Raw genomic sequence first — 19,671 nt, forward strand, 5'->3', positions numbered from 1 at the left:
TAAATTTAATATTTATTATATTTTTCATGAATTACACTTATTTCTAATTTGTCCTTGAAGACCAATCACAATCATCTATTAAACAAATCAATGGGTACTAATAATGTAGTGATCTCTCCACTAATTTTTTTAGTGGAGAGGATCCGAAACTCTATGTGGATGGGAGGCCTATGTTTTGGTCCAACTAACTTTTAAGTTAGCTTTTTTATACCTAACTATTTGGTAAAATGCCAACTAAATTAGCTTATAAGTCTAATTTTAAAAAGCTGGTATACTCTAATTGTTGAAAAAAGAACTTATAAGCTCACCTAATAAGCTAGGTTTGACCAAACAAATTAATATTTTATCCAAATAATTCATATATATTTTTCATTATAAAAGCCAAAAGTCACCAAAAACTAGCATAGCTTTAAAGTTAAAAAAAAAACATAGCCCTCCAAACACCCTCTAAATCTTCATTATTAAATTATGAGTAATACTAACTAGGCTATAAAATGACATATGTTACAAGAAATAAAAGTATGAAATTCTTTATCCTACATTGCTACAGAAGTTATGAGTCTCTAATGCCTCGTTTGGTACGTTAGATTGGAATCAAATGAGAATAGAATGAAATAAGGCATGAAATAAAAAAAAAATGGACATGGAATGTTCTTTCTCATTCTAACATTTAGATGCAATTAGAGAATAGAGTGGGAATGTCAATTTTCTTAGTTTTGGTATGTATAATTAATAATCAATCAATATGTTATTTTTTAAACTTTTATGCTCATTTAAGTGGGAACACACATTTCCTACTATTTCATTAGGAATGCTCATTCCCACATAAATTGGGAATGAATGAGAAGTGGGAATAATCATTCTAGTTTCTAAAGAATTATTATGCTTGATATACATGAATAAGTCAATGAATAAGAAGTGTGGATGAATATTCCATTCTCACTAATTCGCGCACAGCAAATCGTGGCGTAACAACCATAATTTTGTGCCAGTAGTATACAACTTGTAATATAGATCATATACTATTTATAATTAACGTTTAAGTGGCTAATCTTGGCCGCTTGCCAAGTAGCGTTGATGGTGTGTAAGCATTGGAATATAAAAGGTCCTAGTCTTGATATTTGATCATGATTTTTGTTTAAAAAAAAAAGAGAATTTCTTCATCTTGAAGTGGTGGCATAAAGAGGATAACTTGTCAGCTTTGATTGAGAAAACTAATTTGTTTATTGAGAAGACAAGTGATATTGAGAGGTTAAGTAAACTATCAAAATATAGTCAATTGGAAATATGAGGGAGCAAACATTACCAAATGTAACAACTTCAATTTTACAGCCATCAAACAGATCATTGGAATTGAATCCTCTGATTTCCTACATGAACATATTCTCATAAGTTCTTCTAGTTAAGTAAAGGTGATCATCTCTATATAATACGGAATAAGGTTTTTATCTGAAAGTAGAGAAATATTTTATAAGACAATATATTTCAGTTGGTTCTGTAGACTCAGAAGTGAAAAAGATTATTTCAGCTATTTCAACCCATAAATTGAATCATTTCCATCCGATATGAAATATCTACCTCAAAACTTCTCTTCATAACAGAGACTCAACAATACATTATCAAAGATGAGAGAGAGTCACTACTATTACTTGCATTCCATCTCATTCCTGTTTGTAGTCGGCAACACTTTCTTCTTATTAGCGTTATCCTCATTTGGCAACAGAAGGCACATAGAATCAATAACATCCCATTATCAAAGATGAGAACATTTAGCGCTATTTAGCTAAATATTAGTGAAACTTTTTCAGAGAATCCCAATAAACAGTACTTTCTCAGGTTTCCCTTCTAAAAATATGAAGTTTATGAACTTTGAAGATATGCAGTCCAATTCATACACGACTAAATCTTGACTAAATTACTGCTATTGTAATCAGTGATTGCAGTTGTGTTAGAATACATCGGGACAAATCATACATAAATCTGCAAAGACTGGCTCTTTACATCATGTGAGAATCGGAGGGAGAAAATACATGAATACGAGCAACAAACTGAGAGCTTAACAATACATTAACAAAAATTGGGCAGAGCTTCAAACGGTCCGCAAAGGAAAACAGTTGTATGACTTCACAAGCTGACCTCTTTCTCTCAATGAGCAGTCATGCTCATGCTTTGTATCGCCATGTTCCTACACCTAACATTACAAAATACTGCTTCTCTCAAAAACATCAAGCATGGACTGAGATATATTGATTAAATGTCGCTTAGGCTGATGGAGCATAGTCCTGGATTGCAGCTGCAAGCTTTGTGGTCTCATCCTCAGTTTTAAGCCTCAGTAAGTATGTTCGCGTCACTACATTGCTTTTGCCAGCTTCAACTCCATCATTTGGACCCCCATCCTGAAACAGTAAATAGAAAATTAGAGAATTTACAGATATTTTATGTTTAAGATACGCTACATATGTACAGCTCTCCCAGGAAAGAAACAGAGATGCATGTTCTAGACTTCATGACAACTTACTGAAGTATGAAATATCGTGGCAATGGTATTCTTCTTAATGTTCATTTTTATCCCAGGGTATATCAAAGCATTAAGCAAAATTCTTCCAGCCTGCAAAGAAGCAGAAATGTATCAGAGCCTCAAGCACGAAGTGTAGAGTTACAGAAACAGAGGTAACCAAAATACTCCAATTAGATGCAAGCATCCAGACAAAAACAATTACAGGTTGGAAACATTCTAAGAGAAGGCTTTATGACTAAAGTTTTAGGTTAATGTTATATGCACTCACTCTAAATGCTATAATCTAAAGGACGACCCAATTCACTCATCAGGTATCAAGGACAGTTCCCTCGGTAACCCCTAATGAGCGCAAAACATCATTTCAATAAATAGAAGACAATTACAACCGATTGATGTATTTGCTTAAAAGTGACATTCATATCACATATTGTTCTACCAATCATTATTTATGGTGTCTAGGTTATCCGTTGGCATCTTCTACTTTTTATTTTGGCAGGCAGGAAAATAAAGCAATGTGCACATTAAGAATGCCCTGTTAGGATGCACACGACACCTGCTGCTGACATTATGGGGTTAGAAGCAGAAAGATGAAAACCATAGACCCTCACATGATATTTTGATTGTTAGATAGTATTAAAAATATTGTGGTTTCAAGGTGTCCAAATCTTAAGTTGGATAGTATCTACAACATAAGTTCTCTGATCTTGATTCCTACAATTCTACGTATCTATCATTACAAAGGAAAGTGAGTCCTAATGACTAAAGAAAACTCTTCTCTGAAAGGAAAATCTTTTTAAGACATGGATCTGGAACAAGTGTAGTAGCAATTCCTGTACTTTTGATGGACCAAAACAAGGAACAAAGATGACAACAATCCACAAGAATATTAATGAAACAACAACATCCATGCCAGACCAAGGAAAACAAAAAACGAAAAACGAAAAACAAAACCCCAAAACAAACCAAAAAAGGAAAAAAAAGGCAGCAGCATAACCTAATCTTCTAGATTCACTATTTTTTTGTGAAGCAATTAGCAGTCCAACCACTAAACCCATAGTCAGAGTTGTAACTCAAGATGACAATGGAATCAATAACAAAGAAAGACACGAATTTTCCAGCGAACAATCTGGCGACCACAGTGGGAGCCACCGATCTCGCTGCCGAGATCGGAGCGTCGCAGCCGCGGATCTTGATCCCAGTCGTGGAGGAGGTCGAATACGAGTTCGATCAGACCAAGTTCGAGGAATACCTTTCATCCTCGTCTAGATCAACCTCCCCCCGCAAGTCCAAGAAGTCCAAGTTCTCTTCCAACAGAAAGGTGCGTTGGTACGAAGAAGTTGAAGCTACCAACGACGACCTCATCTCGATTGACGCCAAAGTTGCGTCAGATGAGGCTCCACCAATCTCCAACCAGATCAAGCTGGTTCCAACCAATTCCTCCGTCACCAAAGGAGCGGTGACTCTCTCAAAGAGAGCCCGCCAAAGGCAACGCCAACGCTTGGCCAAACAATTCGCCAAAGCGATGGAGTCCACCGACGGAGTCCGCTACAACGCGGGTCTGAAGAACAAGAGAGGCAAACAGCCTCAACAACAGATGAACGGCACCTCTTCCAAGCCGCCAACAATGGAATGGATCCGTGTCAAACGGAATCGTTCGACGCTGGAAGAACGCATCCGCAAACGCCGCGCACTATCAGCGCAGGCACGGGCTCAAGCCGAAGAAGCCCGTAGAAAGTTGCAGAAAGAAGTGGCCAAGAAGCCGCCACCAACTCGCAAAGTTTGGAGGCCAAAGTCTGAAGCGGCAATTCAGGCTAAGGAGCAACCTTTGCAGCCTCCAACCAAAATTCAACCTCCGGCGAACCCAGCTAAGTCGCCGAGAATTCCCATAGCTACTCCGGGAGATCATGCAGAATCCTCCCGAAGAAGAAAGCCAGTCTTGGAGCGCCTCGGTCCAATTCCCGATGAGCGAAGCAAAGCTCCGATCCAAGAACGTTTGGGCCCACTAAGAAAACCCCGAACGAATCAACACGCTGGGGGTCACCGCTACCTCCAACATGACAAGGAGCTCAAGGCAACTGCGCGCGCTAATTTGCGCATTGAGGTCCAAGAGCCCGCTGAGAATTCACGCCCAAAAAGGCATGTCTCAAGGCGCGTGACTCTTGAAAGTCCAAGGAAGGCAATTCGCCCTCAGATGGAAACATTATCATCTGATAGTGATAATGTTATACCTGAGAAGTCGTGCCCACACACGATAGGTTACTCCGACTGTCAAAATGACGAGTTGTACTATCGTGCTGGGGGTACGAACAGAACCAGAAAGAGGAGTCCCCGAGAACAGGAAACTCAGTGCCCTTGTTCAAAGCTCATTCGGGCGGTACTGTCTCAATGCAACTGCATCAAGGTAGTCCCCGAGAGAATTTCAGTGTTCGAAAGGCTCGGCACCGAAACGCCAAAACCAAGGTATAGGCGTTTCCGGCAAAGAAGAACGGTGGTTAAAGACGGAGAATTTCAGAGGGTCACCGCCAACATGACCAGCAAAGAGACATCGACACAGGTTAATCTCAAGTCGTTTCTGGAAGCATCTCGGCGGGTCCCGTCTGCACAGTCCGGAGCCATCGCACGAGGAACTTATGGTAGGGTTCGGACAAGATTGCCTTCGGAAGATGAAGAATCGGATTCCTGCTCTGCTGTCGCATCGGACAATACAGTGTCCAGCGAAGGACAACCCCGCGAGTCATTTATGATAAGCGCGGAAGAAATGGCCAAGATGCTTGAAGACGCTTTGGCTAAGCAGAAAGAAAGTTTCAAATTCGAGATGGAGATGGCCATGCAGCAGATGAGAGAGATGCATGAGCAGCAAATCCATGCATTCAGGAACCAGCAAAGTGAATCGAACCGCCGTAACCAGATTATTCAGGAAAAGGAGCACGCAGATAGGGATGAAGCTCACAATGCCAATAACCCTCCTGTCAATACAGGGGGTGGTAACGAGGATGCCAACGAAGATACAAGTGAAGACTTGAAGATCAAAGATCTCGAGAGCAAAATCAACACATTGATCTCCGCTCAAGAGACGAAGAAAACAGGCATTCCCTGTCCATACCCACGAGAATGGGAATCGATCCCCTATCCGGCGAAGTTCAGTCTGATTAACTTCACGCCGTTCGATGGGAAGGGTTCCCCCACTCAGCATTTGATTTATTTCAAATCACACCTGGGTGTTATCTCTGGTAATGAGCCTCTGATGGTACGATCCTTCGTTGGCACTCTTCGCGGAGCCACATTCGATTGGTATTGCCGCCTCAAGCCAGGAAGCGTGAATAATTGGGATGACATGGAGACCAAATTCCTCGCTAATTTCTTCGACGACGACACCGAGATATCCATCGGAGCGTTGATCGACGAGAAACAAAAGGACGGGGAATTAGTCGATACCTTCGTCAAGAGATTACGGAACAAAGCGATGAACTGTCGGGACCCGATCACTGAGGAGTTCATTATCCAGACTTGCCATAACAACCTCTCTTTGTATGTGTTGGAAGCAATGGGAACAGCACCATCTGACACTTGGAAAGACTTGAAGGTGCACGGTGAACAAGCCGAACGCTTCCTCCGAAGGAAGAAGGCCGAGAGGAACCGACCGACGGCTAATCCGCTGAACGTGAACTTCGCCTCTCGTGGTAAGGGCAAAGCACCTGTAGCTGCTGGTGGTGCTAATCAAGCATCACAACAGCAATCCCGAAGGCAGCAAAAGACTTCGGGTCCGAGACTCTAAAGAGAGTATTCCTTCAAGGACGAAGACATTCCAGCCATCTTCGAATCCCTCCTTGAAGGTAACAAGATCAAGCTACCACCTATCACAAATCAGGAGGAAGCTGACAACACTACGGACCCAAAGTACTGTGCGTACCACAGGAGGGTCGTCCATCCCACCAAGGACTGATCCTCCGACCGGTATAAGAGGTTAAACTACTCCTTGAGACTCCGATAAGTATAAGAGTATAAACTGCTTCTCAACACTCCAAAGAGTATACGAGTATAAACTGTTTCTCAATCCTCCGACCGGTACAAGAGGTTAAACTGTTCCCTGATACTCCAATAGGTATATGAGTCTAAACTGTTTCCCACTTTTGACGGGAAGTTCCTGGAGAATATTACGCTAATATTCTTAAGGATAACCCGATCAGGTAACTGAGAATAATGACCGAACCAGTTCCGCAAAGGAAAGTGGGGGTGGACGATTTATGTAACGGGAAGTTCCCAAAACCACAGCAATGTAATAAATGAGAATTCCCATTCCCCCCCCCCCCCCCCAAATAAAAAAATAAAAAAACACAACTCATTCCATAAATGCACATAAGAAATAACAGTGAAAGAAAGTGATAGGAGGATTATGATGGAGAAATAAGATTGAAAAGAACACTATCTATGTCTTCGGTTCAGGGTAGATTTCTTCAGATCATATCCATCAAACTCAACCTAAGCAAGCCTTTCAACACCCATGAAAGCACCATGATGAGAACATACCAATTTTCCTATATCTGATTTTCTATGCAAATTACACATTGTAACAACTCAGACCTCTATATTAAGACGTGTAAATACCGAGTGTCAAGATATCCATAGAGGAGACAAATTCTCCAAGCTGGATCAGGGGCATATTGGATTAGTGAAAAAATACATGCCACGCCTCTATATTATGAACTTGCATTATTACTGATAATGCACTCACAGAAGGATAAGAAACAATGGTTAAAAAGCATTGGTTGCATTAAATGGTTATATCATAAACTAAAACCTTGCTTAATAAAATATCTTAACTGATTATGTTATTTATTGGCTAAATTATAAAAACTACTGATTTGGTCTTCACTAACGGTAGACAATAGTGTGAATTTGATTTAGTATGTTAACTACCCAAAATTTCTTTTCCCATATAAATCACATGTTTGCAGTAATAAATAATAATTTTGCGCATTTAATCATTTTTTATACTATTAATTGTGGAAAATAAAGAGGATTTTTCGAATCATAAGCGGTGCATCGAAAATATGTCAGAATTTGGAAGACTTTTTTTTTCTAACTTCTTGATGAAATGCCATATTTTACCAATAGCTAGTTTTTCCCAATAATTACCAATTGGAATTAATTGAGACCTGAGGGAGTTAATTATTAGATAAAAGATTATTTGGCCAAACAGCTTACATGAAAAGCAAGCAAATGATAAGTTTGCAGTTGTTTTAAAAAAAAGTAGTTTTTCTTTCTTTTGCAAGATTTACTGAAACTTCTTGTTGGTAATCCATTCTTCACCGTTTGTGTACTATAGTTTCATACATGGAATTTAAGTCTAGTCCCTAAATGTTATTCAATATAAGATGAAATCAACATACCCATAACATAAAGCAGAAAATAAGGCAAAAAAGTTTCAATTTAGACTGTCCAACATAAAATTTTCAAAATAAAATGCAAAATTAAGTAAATATTAAAGGGCAAATTACAATTATCCCCTTCGTGTTTCAAAAAGTAGCGGCCACAATTTATCATTAGCAACACTCTACCACCCCATACCTTAACTATGTTTGTACTTTGATTTTACAATTGGCTGCCATCTAAAAGACGACTTTTATGGCAATTTGTGTCTTTTGCAAATATACTCCATAAATCCTAAAATAGGCGGAAACAATACCTCATTCAGTTGTTACGCCTATCTCTAGCCTAACTTTGATAGTGTATCCCTAACGCCTGTACATCCCATTCCTAATTAGAGTGTGAGCCTGAAGACGTACCTATCCCTAAGTTTGACAATGTATCCCTAACACATACCTCATACTATAATAGTCTCCAACTGGTACTTTGAAATGCGCTTATACTATAGCTGGAATCTACCACAACAGCAAACCTTATTTTTCCGTATGTCTATTTTGAATAAGGTTTTAGATATTTGATCCACAGTGTGTAAGATTAACATAGTATGATAGTAAATGTTTCGGGATTTGATATAGTATTTTAATTGCAATTAGGAATGTAAATGTGGACCATATATAGATAGCAGTAAGGTTAGTACTAAAATTCTGAGGAACTTTCGGGAATAAAAAATTGGGATAGGGATAAAGAGTCTTGAGTTCGGTTCAGAATAGGGACAAACAGAGGGAAAGTTGCTTATTAGTTAGGATAGGGCAACACCAATAGTAACTATTATATTTAGCTAATTAACTGAATCAGCAGCAATTATTATATTTAGCTAATTAACTGAGTATGTCCTTTATTCCTTTAGTACGGTGGTCAAAAAGCACTGTTTTAAAAGCCTCCGCCTAGTCCGTTTAGGCGTACGCTTAGATCTAGGCCTGCCTACCTAGATTATAGAAGTGTTTAAGGGAGCATTGTCTACTTATGTAGAATGTACCCTTTAGACCTTAATCGTGATTTTGTGTTGCAAACTCCACATCCTCTGACCTCTTTCAAGCTCCTTTAACCTCCAAACATGAACACCTCCACTACCTCCTCCGACCTTTAGCAAAACCTTCTCGACCACCACTTAAATGAAGAAAGAAATCCGCCTAGACACCAGTCCATCACCTAAGCTTTCTATAACATTAACATGTATTATCAATTATTGTAATTAAAAAATTAAAAAAAACCTCCTAGGCTTTAGGCGCCGAGTCCAGACCTCCTAGCGTTTTCTATAATATTGTTAGTCATTATCTTAGCTATTTAGCATTTAAGTACACATAATTTATTGTGGATCTAAGATTGTTGTCTTTTTTTGGCAAATTTATATGAATTTAATACATGTTTTTATCAATTATTATAATTAAATAATTTAAAAAATAGCCAAACGCCTAGGCGTACGCCTAGGCATCTAGGCGCTAGGCGCCGGCTCAAACGCCTAGTCCACCTAGCGCCTTCTGTAATATTGGCAGAAAGTTATCTAATAAGGTATGTTATGAATTTATGACATTAGAAACTTAAAGGAATCATTATCCTAATAATATTGGTAGACAATTCTAATCACGTTAGTCACCAATTAATTAGCTATATTGTAGCATTATATAAAAAATGCATTGTAAAAATCATAGTTAAAGCATAAATTTTTATCCTTTCAGATCTGCATACATGAATCATAATTTTAAAAAGAATTGGTTGGTTAGATTTGGCCCTAAAATCAATGTTCATGCTTGAAATCATCACAAAATAACAAGGACTAGAACATACATCATTTCGAATCATAATAGTAGGCTTTGACTCTTTTGCAGCTTTGTCGGCACCTTCTTGACATTTGATGGACAATTGACCTACACCAATATCTTTCCAGGCTGCAGAGTTGTCTGGCTGCACATCATGAGGAAAGGAAAGGTTAAGCAAATATATCACTAGGCACTAGAAATATATCATGAGACAATAATATATGAGTTTATGAGATAAAGCAATTCGGTTCACAGGAAAGACATAATCTGACATATAACAGATATTATTAGTATCCTGGACCCACATGAACACTAGATACATCCAAAACCCAAAACATCATAACACAGCTAAATATGTATAATTGTTTCTGAGTATATTGGTACTTGATTCATGTAAAATCTGTATTTGCAACTATTTGTGTAAGAAAGGGCCTAATGTCAGTAAATCGAACTATAGAATGATAGTTTTGTCAACTTCCATGTATAACATAATCCATCTCATATATAACATTTAAGGTAAACAGAAGTTTATAACTTTGTGTGACGGACATGGATGGACAAATATCTGATGTCCAAACGGTGTATTTGACATGCCCTTCTTACTGTAATAAGTGTGTCCTACATATTCTAGCAAGAAAATACACCATCAACAGTGGACCTATTAAGTGGTCAAAAGGCTTTTTCCGAGCGGCTTATTCATTCTTTGAAAAAGAGGGAGGGAGCGAGCCCTAATTATTCATGAAAACATAATACATTCTACAGAACAAAGTTTAACATAGTGAAGGCTGATGATGTAGATTTAATGTTTTTGCAATGAAATAAAGACAAGACGTCCATTCTGGCATATATATGGTGAATGAGAGCAGCTTCCTTTTGCAGGTAAAAAGCAGAATGGAATATTTTATCCTATTATTATGTCATGTAATTAATTTATTTGTCAAGCATCAGTTGTTCTCCTGACATAAGGTCCAAACTTGTATAAGAAAGCATGGTTACGACTTCCCTGACCAATAATCCACATTTTGGTTCATTAACAAATCCACATGGTGGCTTCCACATTTCTTATTGTAAAAAGATATGAACTATAACATTTTCTTTTTTTCAAGGTATAGATAAAACATTATTTATACAAGCACATAATATTCATAACAATACTCTCCAATCAATTCTACAATCAAACTCGAATTGTATAATCAAATTATTCATAATATGAACTACTCCAACTAACCCCATGATCAAGTCCCAATTATACGGTCAAACATTTCTAATATAATGGTACAGTGGATCTAAACAATCCATCACTCATCACTCTTTATACTTCACACAAAAGATACATTCAAATTTAAATAGAACAAACTGAGTTTAGGTAAATGATTTAACGAAAGAGTATTCTTCCATGCGGTAAGAGTTCACATAACCCTCTGGTACACAGCCACAGGCTCTCTCTTATGTGATTCAATCAACACTGCTCCATAATTTTAGTTCCATGTTACAGCAAATGATTAAGGAGCTATTTCGGGCTTATCTTTGGTAGTTGGTCAGCATAAGCATATAATGTGCAAATTGACATACCCAATTTGCAGATTTAGCAAAGTAGTATGTACCAAATAGAGAAAGGCTAGGCTTCTTTACAAGATAGCGCCAACATGCTCCTGGCAGACAAATACCTTAAAAGTCTTTGCAACTTCGACAAGCTTACTGGCTTTTCCTGAATATATGTTGCTGGATATATACCAATTACCACAGATTATGTTGCATAGGTATGCGTTAGGTGAGGATGCTGGTACGGGTACTATATACTACCAATTTGTACAAGTTAGGGTATTGGGACACAACTCCCATAACATTCTTATACTTCATTATGTATACCCTAAATTGATAGCAGCTCATTTTTGTATTAGATAAGCGAACGACTCTCTGAAATCATATTTTTCAACCGAGTATGCGCTCAAATGAATCAGAACGTTTCAAACAAGTTTAAAAAAGCAGATATGAAGTGTAGGATATACATCCAAGAAGTGTATGATGAGTGCTTTAGATAAAAAGATGTATTGTGTAACATGTAGGAATAAACATATGTATATGCTCAGACTGCCCAAGAAGTGTCGGTGTCCACTTCACATATAACTTTATGATAGAGATGTCAATGCAACATACTCCACAAAATATATATGGTACCCACACGTCATTCATTTGAGAAAATTTACCCCCTACCAACTTGTAGACCCATTTATTCTTTCCTTCGCGTATACTTCATCCTCTTCCCCACCAAACCCAGACACAAACATTTCAGAAGAAGAAACTAACTGAAGAACAAACTTAAAGGAATGAGAATAGTAAAAGCTCATAACACTTGCCTCTCAAAAGCAACTGATCAAAATGTTAGCTTTCAAAGATGAAGAACAGAGAACCCATAAAAATCGACCCTTATATGTAGGAAGAAAGAAAAGGAGAAACCATTAGAAACCCACCCCTCAAAGAAGATAAAAAGACACATAAAGAAAACCTTTGTTGGTTTTTTAGTGCTATCCTAAGTCTTAACTCATCTCTCAAAATCTGTCTCCTCGCAAAATGCACATCTAGAAGTGTGTTTTGGAAACCAAAAAAATTGGGTCATGATTGATCCTAGCCCAGTTTTAGACAATTTTGCATTTGGCGAAAAACTCAACTAAGATTGTCCTAGTTTTTTAGGCCCGTAAGTAGCCCTTAAACCAATTTAAATCTAGATCATCCCTAGTTTTTTTCTAGCCTAAAGAGCATAAAACTCGGTTAGGATCAACCCCAGCGTGGCTTTTAAGGGTTTGTCAAACCAACCGCAAAAATTTCAACCACCTCCTCAATTCATCACTATCTATCACTACCTCTTCGACTTGGATATTAATATGATTATTTTCTTAATGGTAATATAGAATTTGTGATTTTCTTCAATCTAAAAATTTATTATTGTAAAAAAAAAATAAACCAAAACTAAAATGTGTGACTAGCTAATATTTTACTTTCAGGTCAAACTAAGCTTCTTACCCATGAAAGAAGATTTGCAATAAATTAAATAGCCCTAAAGCTAAAATCTGAACCCTCAAGTTTCAAAATGTGTAATTTACATTTTATTTTAATATTGCATACGAGTAACTTTAAAAAAGGTTATTCGATATTTTATCTGCAGAAAAGATAGCCCAGGGTATTTATTTAATTTTTTTATTCGGGAATCTATGTAGCTCTCTAGTTGGCTATCAAGTTTATTTAGGGGAAATTACATAGACCCTAATGAACGTTCAGCGTTTTTAAGTAAACTGCTCTGAATTTTCAAAATCGCACTAAACCCCAATAACTTTTGTAGAAAACTCCCAATATCTTTTGGGTAAATTACACTAAACGCCTGATAACTTTCAAAATACCTTGTTACGTTGCTTTCTAGTTCTAAGTTATGGGGCTTATCTGCAAAATATAGAAACTTATTGGGGTTTTTCTGCAAAACAGAAAAGTTATTGGGAGTTTAGTGTGATTTTGAAAGTTCATAAGGGTTTTCTGCAAAATGCTGATAGTTCATGGGGGTTTAGTGTAATTTACCCTTTCATTTATTGACGGCAAAAATGGCTATTAAAAGCTTACAAAAAGAAGGGGATCTTGAACATTTTTGAACATGTGAAATAACAAGATATTACAACGCTGTCCTATCACAAAAAGCCTAAACATATCAAAAAATCTACAAGATCCCAATAGAACAGCAAAATACATTGTATTGAAACTAGTCCAAATCCAACCTGTTCTTCGAACTGATTACTCGTACTTTTAAATCACTAATGAAACCTTTGGTACTAGTTTGTCAGTAAGCCATAAAAAAAAAGCAGACATACATAACACCATACATGTAAAGTTTACAAACAGAATGAAGCTATTCATGTTTATTCATTTGAATTATATCACATTAAATGGAGGAATACAGTGGTCTGTGGTGGATTTTAAATGAAGCAAAAGGTCCTTGTGAGATAACAACACACGTAGTGGTGAACACCATTGTGTTAGTCAAATCGGAGAAGGTGTACTTCAACACTAGCTCGTAGAGAGAGAGAAAGAGAGATAGAATTATAGCTACTTTTGAAAAGACTTGGATGCAAAACCTCTAGATTGAAATTCAATAACAGGGCATCCAAGTTGATGTTTCTCTCTTAAAAAATATATTTCTTGAAGTCCCTAAAAACCAGATTGAAGTTTATATTAAGTGCCTAAAACCAAATTTAGAAGGCTGTGAATCTTTTGGCCATGTCTAAAGTTGCATGATTTAAAATGTTCAAACTAATGAAAATGTTATTGTAAGGGTTTCAATAAATTGTTTAGATCATGATTCAATGTTTGATGTTTAATTGCTAGCATCACGGTTCAATGTTTTGATGTTTAATTGCTACCTTCAAAACCACACATGAAACAGAATGGCTATTTTTAGCCATGTACTTGACATCAAGTTGATATGTGACAAAAAAAACCGTTAAATTTGATTTCTAATTGATCCAAATAACATAGACCAACTTCAAGAAAGTGGAATTTTCACCACAAACAATGTTACAGAAGGCACTAGGCTGATTAGGCGTTTTAGCCCGCGCCTAGCGCCTCGCCTAGCGTTTGGCTATTTTTAAAATTATTTAATTATAACAATTGATAAAAATATGTATTAAATTCATATGAATTTGTAAAAAAATAGCAATCTTAAATCCACAATAAATCATGCATAGTTAAATACTAAATAGCCAAAATAATAACTAACAATGTTATAGAAAGCGTTACAAGGCCTAGGCGTTGGACTCGATGCCTAAAGCCTAGGAGGTTTTCTTTTTTTTTGTTTTTTAATTATAATAATTGACAGTAAATGTCAATGTTATAGAAGGCTTAGGTGGCGGACTGATGTCTAGACGGATTTCTTTCTTCATTTAAGTGACGGTCGAGGAGGTTTTGCTGAAGGTCGGAGGAGATAGTGGAGGTGTTCATATTTAAAGGTTAAAAGAGTTTGAAGGAGATTGGAGGATGTGGAGCCTGCAACACATAAAATCATGATCAAGGTCTACGGAGTGCAGTTCACATAAGCAGACAAGCTCCCCTAAACACTCCCAAAACCTAGATGGGCAGCCTAGGTACCGCCTAGACACTACGCGCTAGTTAGACAGCCTAGGTATTGCCTAGGCCTAGGCGTATGCCCAAGCGAACTAGGCAGAGGCTTTTTAAAACAATGAACACAAATAACATAATCGTAATCGAATGGGTGGATCTATTTCCTTACAGAAGTAGAAAATCTGTACCATACTTATGTATCTCTTTTTAACAATTTAAGATGTGTAGATCAACATGCAATTCCTATTCCCTTTTTTTAGTACATAGTTCTTGATACAATTCCTTAGTTCTTCATCTTCTTGTAGATATACAGAAAACTTTATGGTTGCGTAAACACAAAAGATGTGAATCATTGAAAGGACAGACCAAGAGAACAGTTTTAGAAAAGTTTCCATGTGTGTGTGTATAGCTTCCCGGCGACACAAATAAAATTAGTTCCTGCCCACAAAACTACATGGTGGCCCACCCAAATGGCTGTAGGCATCATGAAGCAAAAATGCATTGAGAATTACGTCTTGCGTAGATATCCAACCAACCTCACTAGTAGTTGTAAAATGAGCGGTTATTTGATAACTGACAAAAGTAACCATCAGTAAAAAGCTTAAAATGTCCAACACACAATTTTTTTGTCAGTATGTCTGATAACATATATGCAAGATTCGGACACGGCTTAGTAGATGGGGTACCACATAGTTTGGTTGGCGGGAACTAACTTTACATTTATTCACAAATAACAACAAAGCGCTTCACATGTGTGCTAGCATTTGCTGGCACACCTATGGAAAGGTAGTATACCTGTATAGGTATAGTTATGCAGAGTGCATGTATGCATGTCAAGCTTCCATAAATGTGACGAAGCACATCGATGCATTTATAAGCTGTAATTGCAAGATTCAGCAATAAAAGTAGGCCATAAAAAGACAATGCCAAGAAACAATTAAAAAATGGTTACCTTCACGTAGACTTTGCATTTGACTTCATGGACAATGATGACTCCCTTCTCTTCAGTCCTCTTCAAGGAAGGACTGCTTGGCTGCTCCAGTTCATCTCCTATTTATATATTTTCAGTGAATATAAAGAAAATATCTTTCAGTATACTACCTTGTTTTGTGTTATGGAAAACATAATTTAGTGAAATTAATATAGTCTACGTAAGAAGAGCAGGAAAATGCCACATATCTGACTTGTTAATTGACATCGAGGGGGGAAGACATGCACAATGATGTTATTACTCTAGTATGTAGAGCAAATCCAGAAAGATTACATACAGTGCTTGACTATTCGACTTCAAAAGAACATGTAAACATTTAAGCCTTATAAATTTGCGCTCATACCTTTGTTTTACATGCATCTAATGCACTGGGAAATGCCAAACATAACATACATTGCATTTGCACAAATCTGGAGTCAGTCTTATAGCTAGATATTTTAGTATGTATCTATCACCTACCTAAAGCATACACGTAAGCGATGCAACAAAGGAGAACAGGGAAAAAGTAAATTTTCTCATAAAGTACAAATGCATCATATTATACACTAATACCAATAATCAATCCGGGTGGTTATTGGTTGAGGATTATTGATTCAGATTTGGACTTTTTCTTGGATTTCTATTATGGGTGTTATTCGTTTCGGACTAGAATTTGGACTTAAATTTAAAGTGTTACTGGTTTAGGACTAAGATTCAGATTTGAATTTAAGATGTTATTGGTTTAGTACTAGGATTTGGATTTAAATTTAATGTGTTATTGGTTTAGGACTAGGATTTGAATTTGAATTTGAATTTAAGATGTTATTAGTTGTCTAGGATTATTAATAGGACTAGGATTTCAAAATCCACACTCCATTACAACTAAATAGTTTTTAATGAAAAAATTCAAAAGAAAGTCCCAGATAAAATTGGTGGATTGTGATCTTACTCTATGGAATTTATCTCTCCTCATATCTTCACTTATTTAAATATTTAACATATTTCAAATTAATTCTATTTAATTTTAAAGTATTTCATATTTATAAATTATTTATATATTAACATCGAATGTAATTACTTTCAAAATACTTGTAATCAACTTCTGTAAATTTATTTAATTCATTTAAAATGAAATATATTTTGACCTGTCTTGAGTATATAAATTTTTTAAATAGTTAATATTATGTTATTTCATTTTTATTTATTGTTATATATGAAATATATTAATATATTACATAATAATAATTAAAATGTTTTTGATGTCTATGTTTAATATAAAATTTTCTAATGTATTTACTATTTACATATTTAAATTACAAAGTAGTTTTTATATGGTCAAACCACTAGTTATTTTCTTTTATGTACTTAAACACTAGTTATTTTCTTTTATGTGCTTGAACGCTAGTTATATTCTTTTATATGGCATTGTTTAAACTATTTAAGATGTATTCAGTTTTGATGTTGCCATCTGTTAATCAAAATGAGGGTGGTTTTTAAAATTAATGTCCATTTTTTACTAATAATTATTATTTAACATGACAAATTTATTTGAAACTCTTAATGCAAATAATCCAGGAATATAAAATTTAGTGTGAGAATTCAACCCTTAGGCGACGATCCAAAGCAAAAGTTCAAGAATTCTACTCAAAAAATAAAAATCCAATCCAAGAGTCTGTGGCTCTAACCATAAAATCTAAATCCGGGTGCCAATCAAGAATGTCAGATTCATGGACAATTGTCTGAGTCCAAATCAACAAAATCCGAAACGAATAACACCCCCTTAGGCAAAGTTAAAATCACAGGAACTAAGTAATGCATGACCAACTAGGAACTAATTTGCTTAAGTTTGGGAATTAAGATATGATCAATAAATCATGCATATTAGCTAATCTCGATAGTATAAACGATGATCATTTAAATTTCGGCCCAATACATTCCACATGTCATCAATTCACTACTTTTCCCAACTTCATAGCCTTTGGAGATTTCTAATGTTACCCCTGCCAATTTTCAATTTTTCGGAGAAAATATATTATTTCACTATAGCTTCTTGCTGCAGCATTATTGGCCTTACTAATAAGTAATACCTACTAGCCTTACCATATTGTACTTTAAGCATGTTGATAAGATACAGTCGCACCCCCCTCAGACTAGGGTTAGTTAGGAAAGGGAGAGGGAGAGAGGGAAGGAGGGGGAGTGACCAAGACAGGATTGGATGCAATTATATAAAAGCTCTACCTAGGTTCATATGATATAAACCGAACCTGTGAGTTAGGTTGCTTCATAGCCTGATATTGCAAAGGTTAATACAGTGAGACATGACTGATTGTATGTCTCTCAAAACTAAGAAGACAAATCAAGTTCACTTGGACCATTCACCCAAATACAGTAAATACATGATAAATGACCTGTAACATCTTCATACAGCACTACAAGATTGAGCATACAGACTTTATGAAGATAATGTTACCAAGCTCCACAGTAAAATGTCACTAGCTTCATGTAGAATTCAGCTTACGACCTATCAATCAAAATCTTGAAATCACTAATCCAAAACTATCCCTAGCCAGAGCGACTTGGATGAGCACTCAATAAAACCCAGATAAGTTTTGTAGGTCAACCGAAGATAACAATTGCTATACAAAATAAAACCATAAAAGATAAGGCAGTGCATAATTTCGCTTTAAAACAACATTTCATTCGCTGCTCCACTTACAGAAAGTGGCAAAATATAACCAACCAACAAAAGAAGCTTAAATAAGATGAATTCATAATATGGATGATATAAATTAATTGGTGAGAGAGGTTGTCCATATCTAACCTTCATCAACATCCTCTGAGGTTCCTACTTTCGGCGTGGTAAAACTTTGAGTTCCTGAGAAATAAACATCAATTGTTGGGACTGCATCAGCTCAAGTCGGAAAGCAAAGAGCATCTCAATACAACTAGTCAGGAGTCAAACATACCACCAAAAACTGGTGTTTGGTTCATGGAAAAGAAACCTGAGCTCTGTGAGCTGGTTAACCCTGAGGTTTGCAAGCTTGAATTGGCTGGCTTCTGATTACTGGAAAAACCTGTCATCTGTGAACTAGAGAGCATGGAGCTGGGTGAACTTGAGCTAGCAGGTATTTGACTAATTCCAAACAATCCTGAGCTCTGTGAACTAGGTAAACCAGAGCTTTGCAAACTTGAACTCATTGGTGTCTGGCTAAAACTGAAGAAACCAGAGGCTGGGGAACCAGATGATCCAGAATTTTGCAAACTTGAGTGTATTGGTGTTTGGCTAAAACTGAAGAAACCAGAGGCTTGGGAAGTAGAAGACCCAGCACTTTGCAGACTTGAACAGTCTGATATTTTACTGATACCAAATAAACCGGTATTCTGTGTGTTAGATAAACTTGAACTTTGAAAATTTGAGCTGGCTGGTTTTTGACTGAAAGGGAAGGGGCTTGAATTCTGTAAAGTTGGTAGGCCTGAGTTTTGCAAAGATGAAGAGCTAGACGATGGTTGACGTACAGAAAAGACGCCTGAACCATGCGAATTAGGTAATTTTGGGATTTGCAAACTTGAACTTCTAACCTCTTGTGCAGAACCATTGTTTACCTCAGGCTTCACAATGGGTAAAGAGTTTCCTAATACAGCCACAGATTTGCTATGATCACTAGGAAAGCCTTTGGTTGCCCCAGTTTGTGATTTTGCAGCTTCTGCTTTAAGCCAATCAACAACATCCTTGAATTTTCCCTAGGAAAGAGACAGCTATCTATGTTTAATAAAGTAATCGTAACTAATGAATACACCATCAACTTATACTGAAGAGGAGTAAAAAAATTATGCAGAAAAAATAAGTAAAAGCGAGAATAACTTATCAGTTGGGTCTATGAGAACATCTTTATTTACCA

The 19,671-nt window shown here is 36.5% G+C and overlaps 1 protein-coding gene across 2 annotated transcripts in view; it reads right to left on the reverse strand.

Moving 5' to 3' along the window:
- LOC109838093 overlaps positions 1,838–19,671 on the reverse strand; it is a 28,242-nt gene continuing 10,408 nt past the window's right edge. For both annotated transcript variants that reach the window (XM_020406562.1, XM_020406563.1), the window contains exons 4-9: positions 18,739–19,513; positions 18,594–18,647; positions 15,755–15,852; positions 9,731–9,847; positions 2,519–2,608; positions 1,838–2,396 (exon numbers count right to left, since the gene is read on the reverse strand). In XM_020406562.1, the coding sequence (XP_020262151.1) occupies positions 2,262–2,396; positions 2,519–2,608; positions 9,731–9,847; positions 15,755–15,852; positions 18,594–18,647; positions 18,739–19,513 (1,269 nt within the window). In that variant the 3' untranslated portion in view covers positions 1,838–2,261. The remainder of the gene's footprint in view (positions 2,397–2,518; positions 2,609–9,730; positions 9,848–15,754; positions 15,853–18,593; positions 18,648–18,738; positions 19,514–19,671) is intronic.

Source organism: Asparagus officinalis, chromosome 4 (assembly GCF_001876935.1).
Source record: "Asparagus officinalis chromosome 4, Aspof.V1, whole genome shotgun sequence".
Classification (NCBI taxonomy): Eukaryota; Viridiplantae; Streptophyta; class Magnoliopsida; order Asparagales; family Asparagaceae; genus Asparagus; species Asparagus officinalis.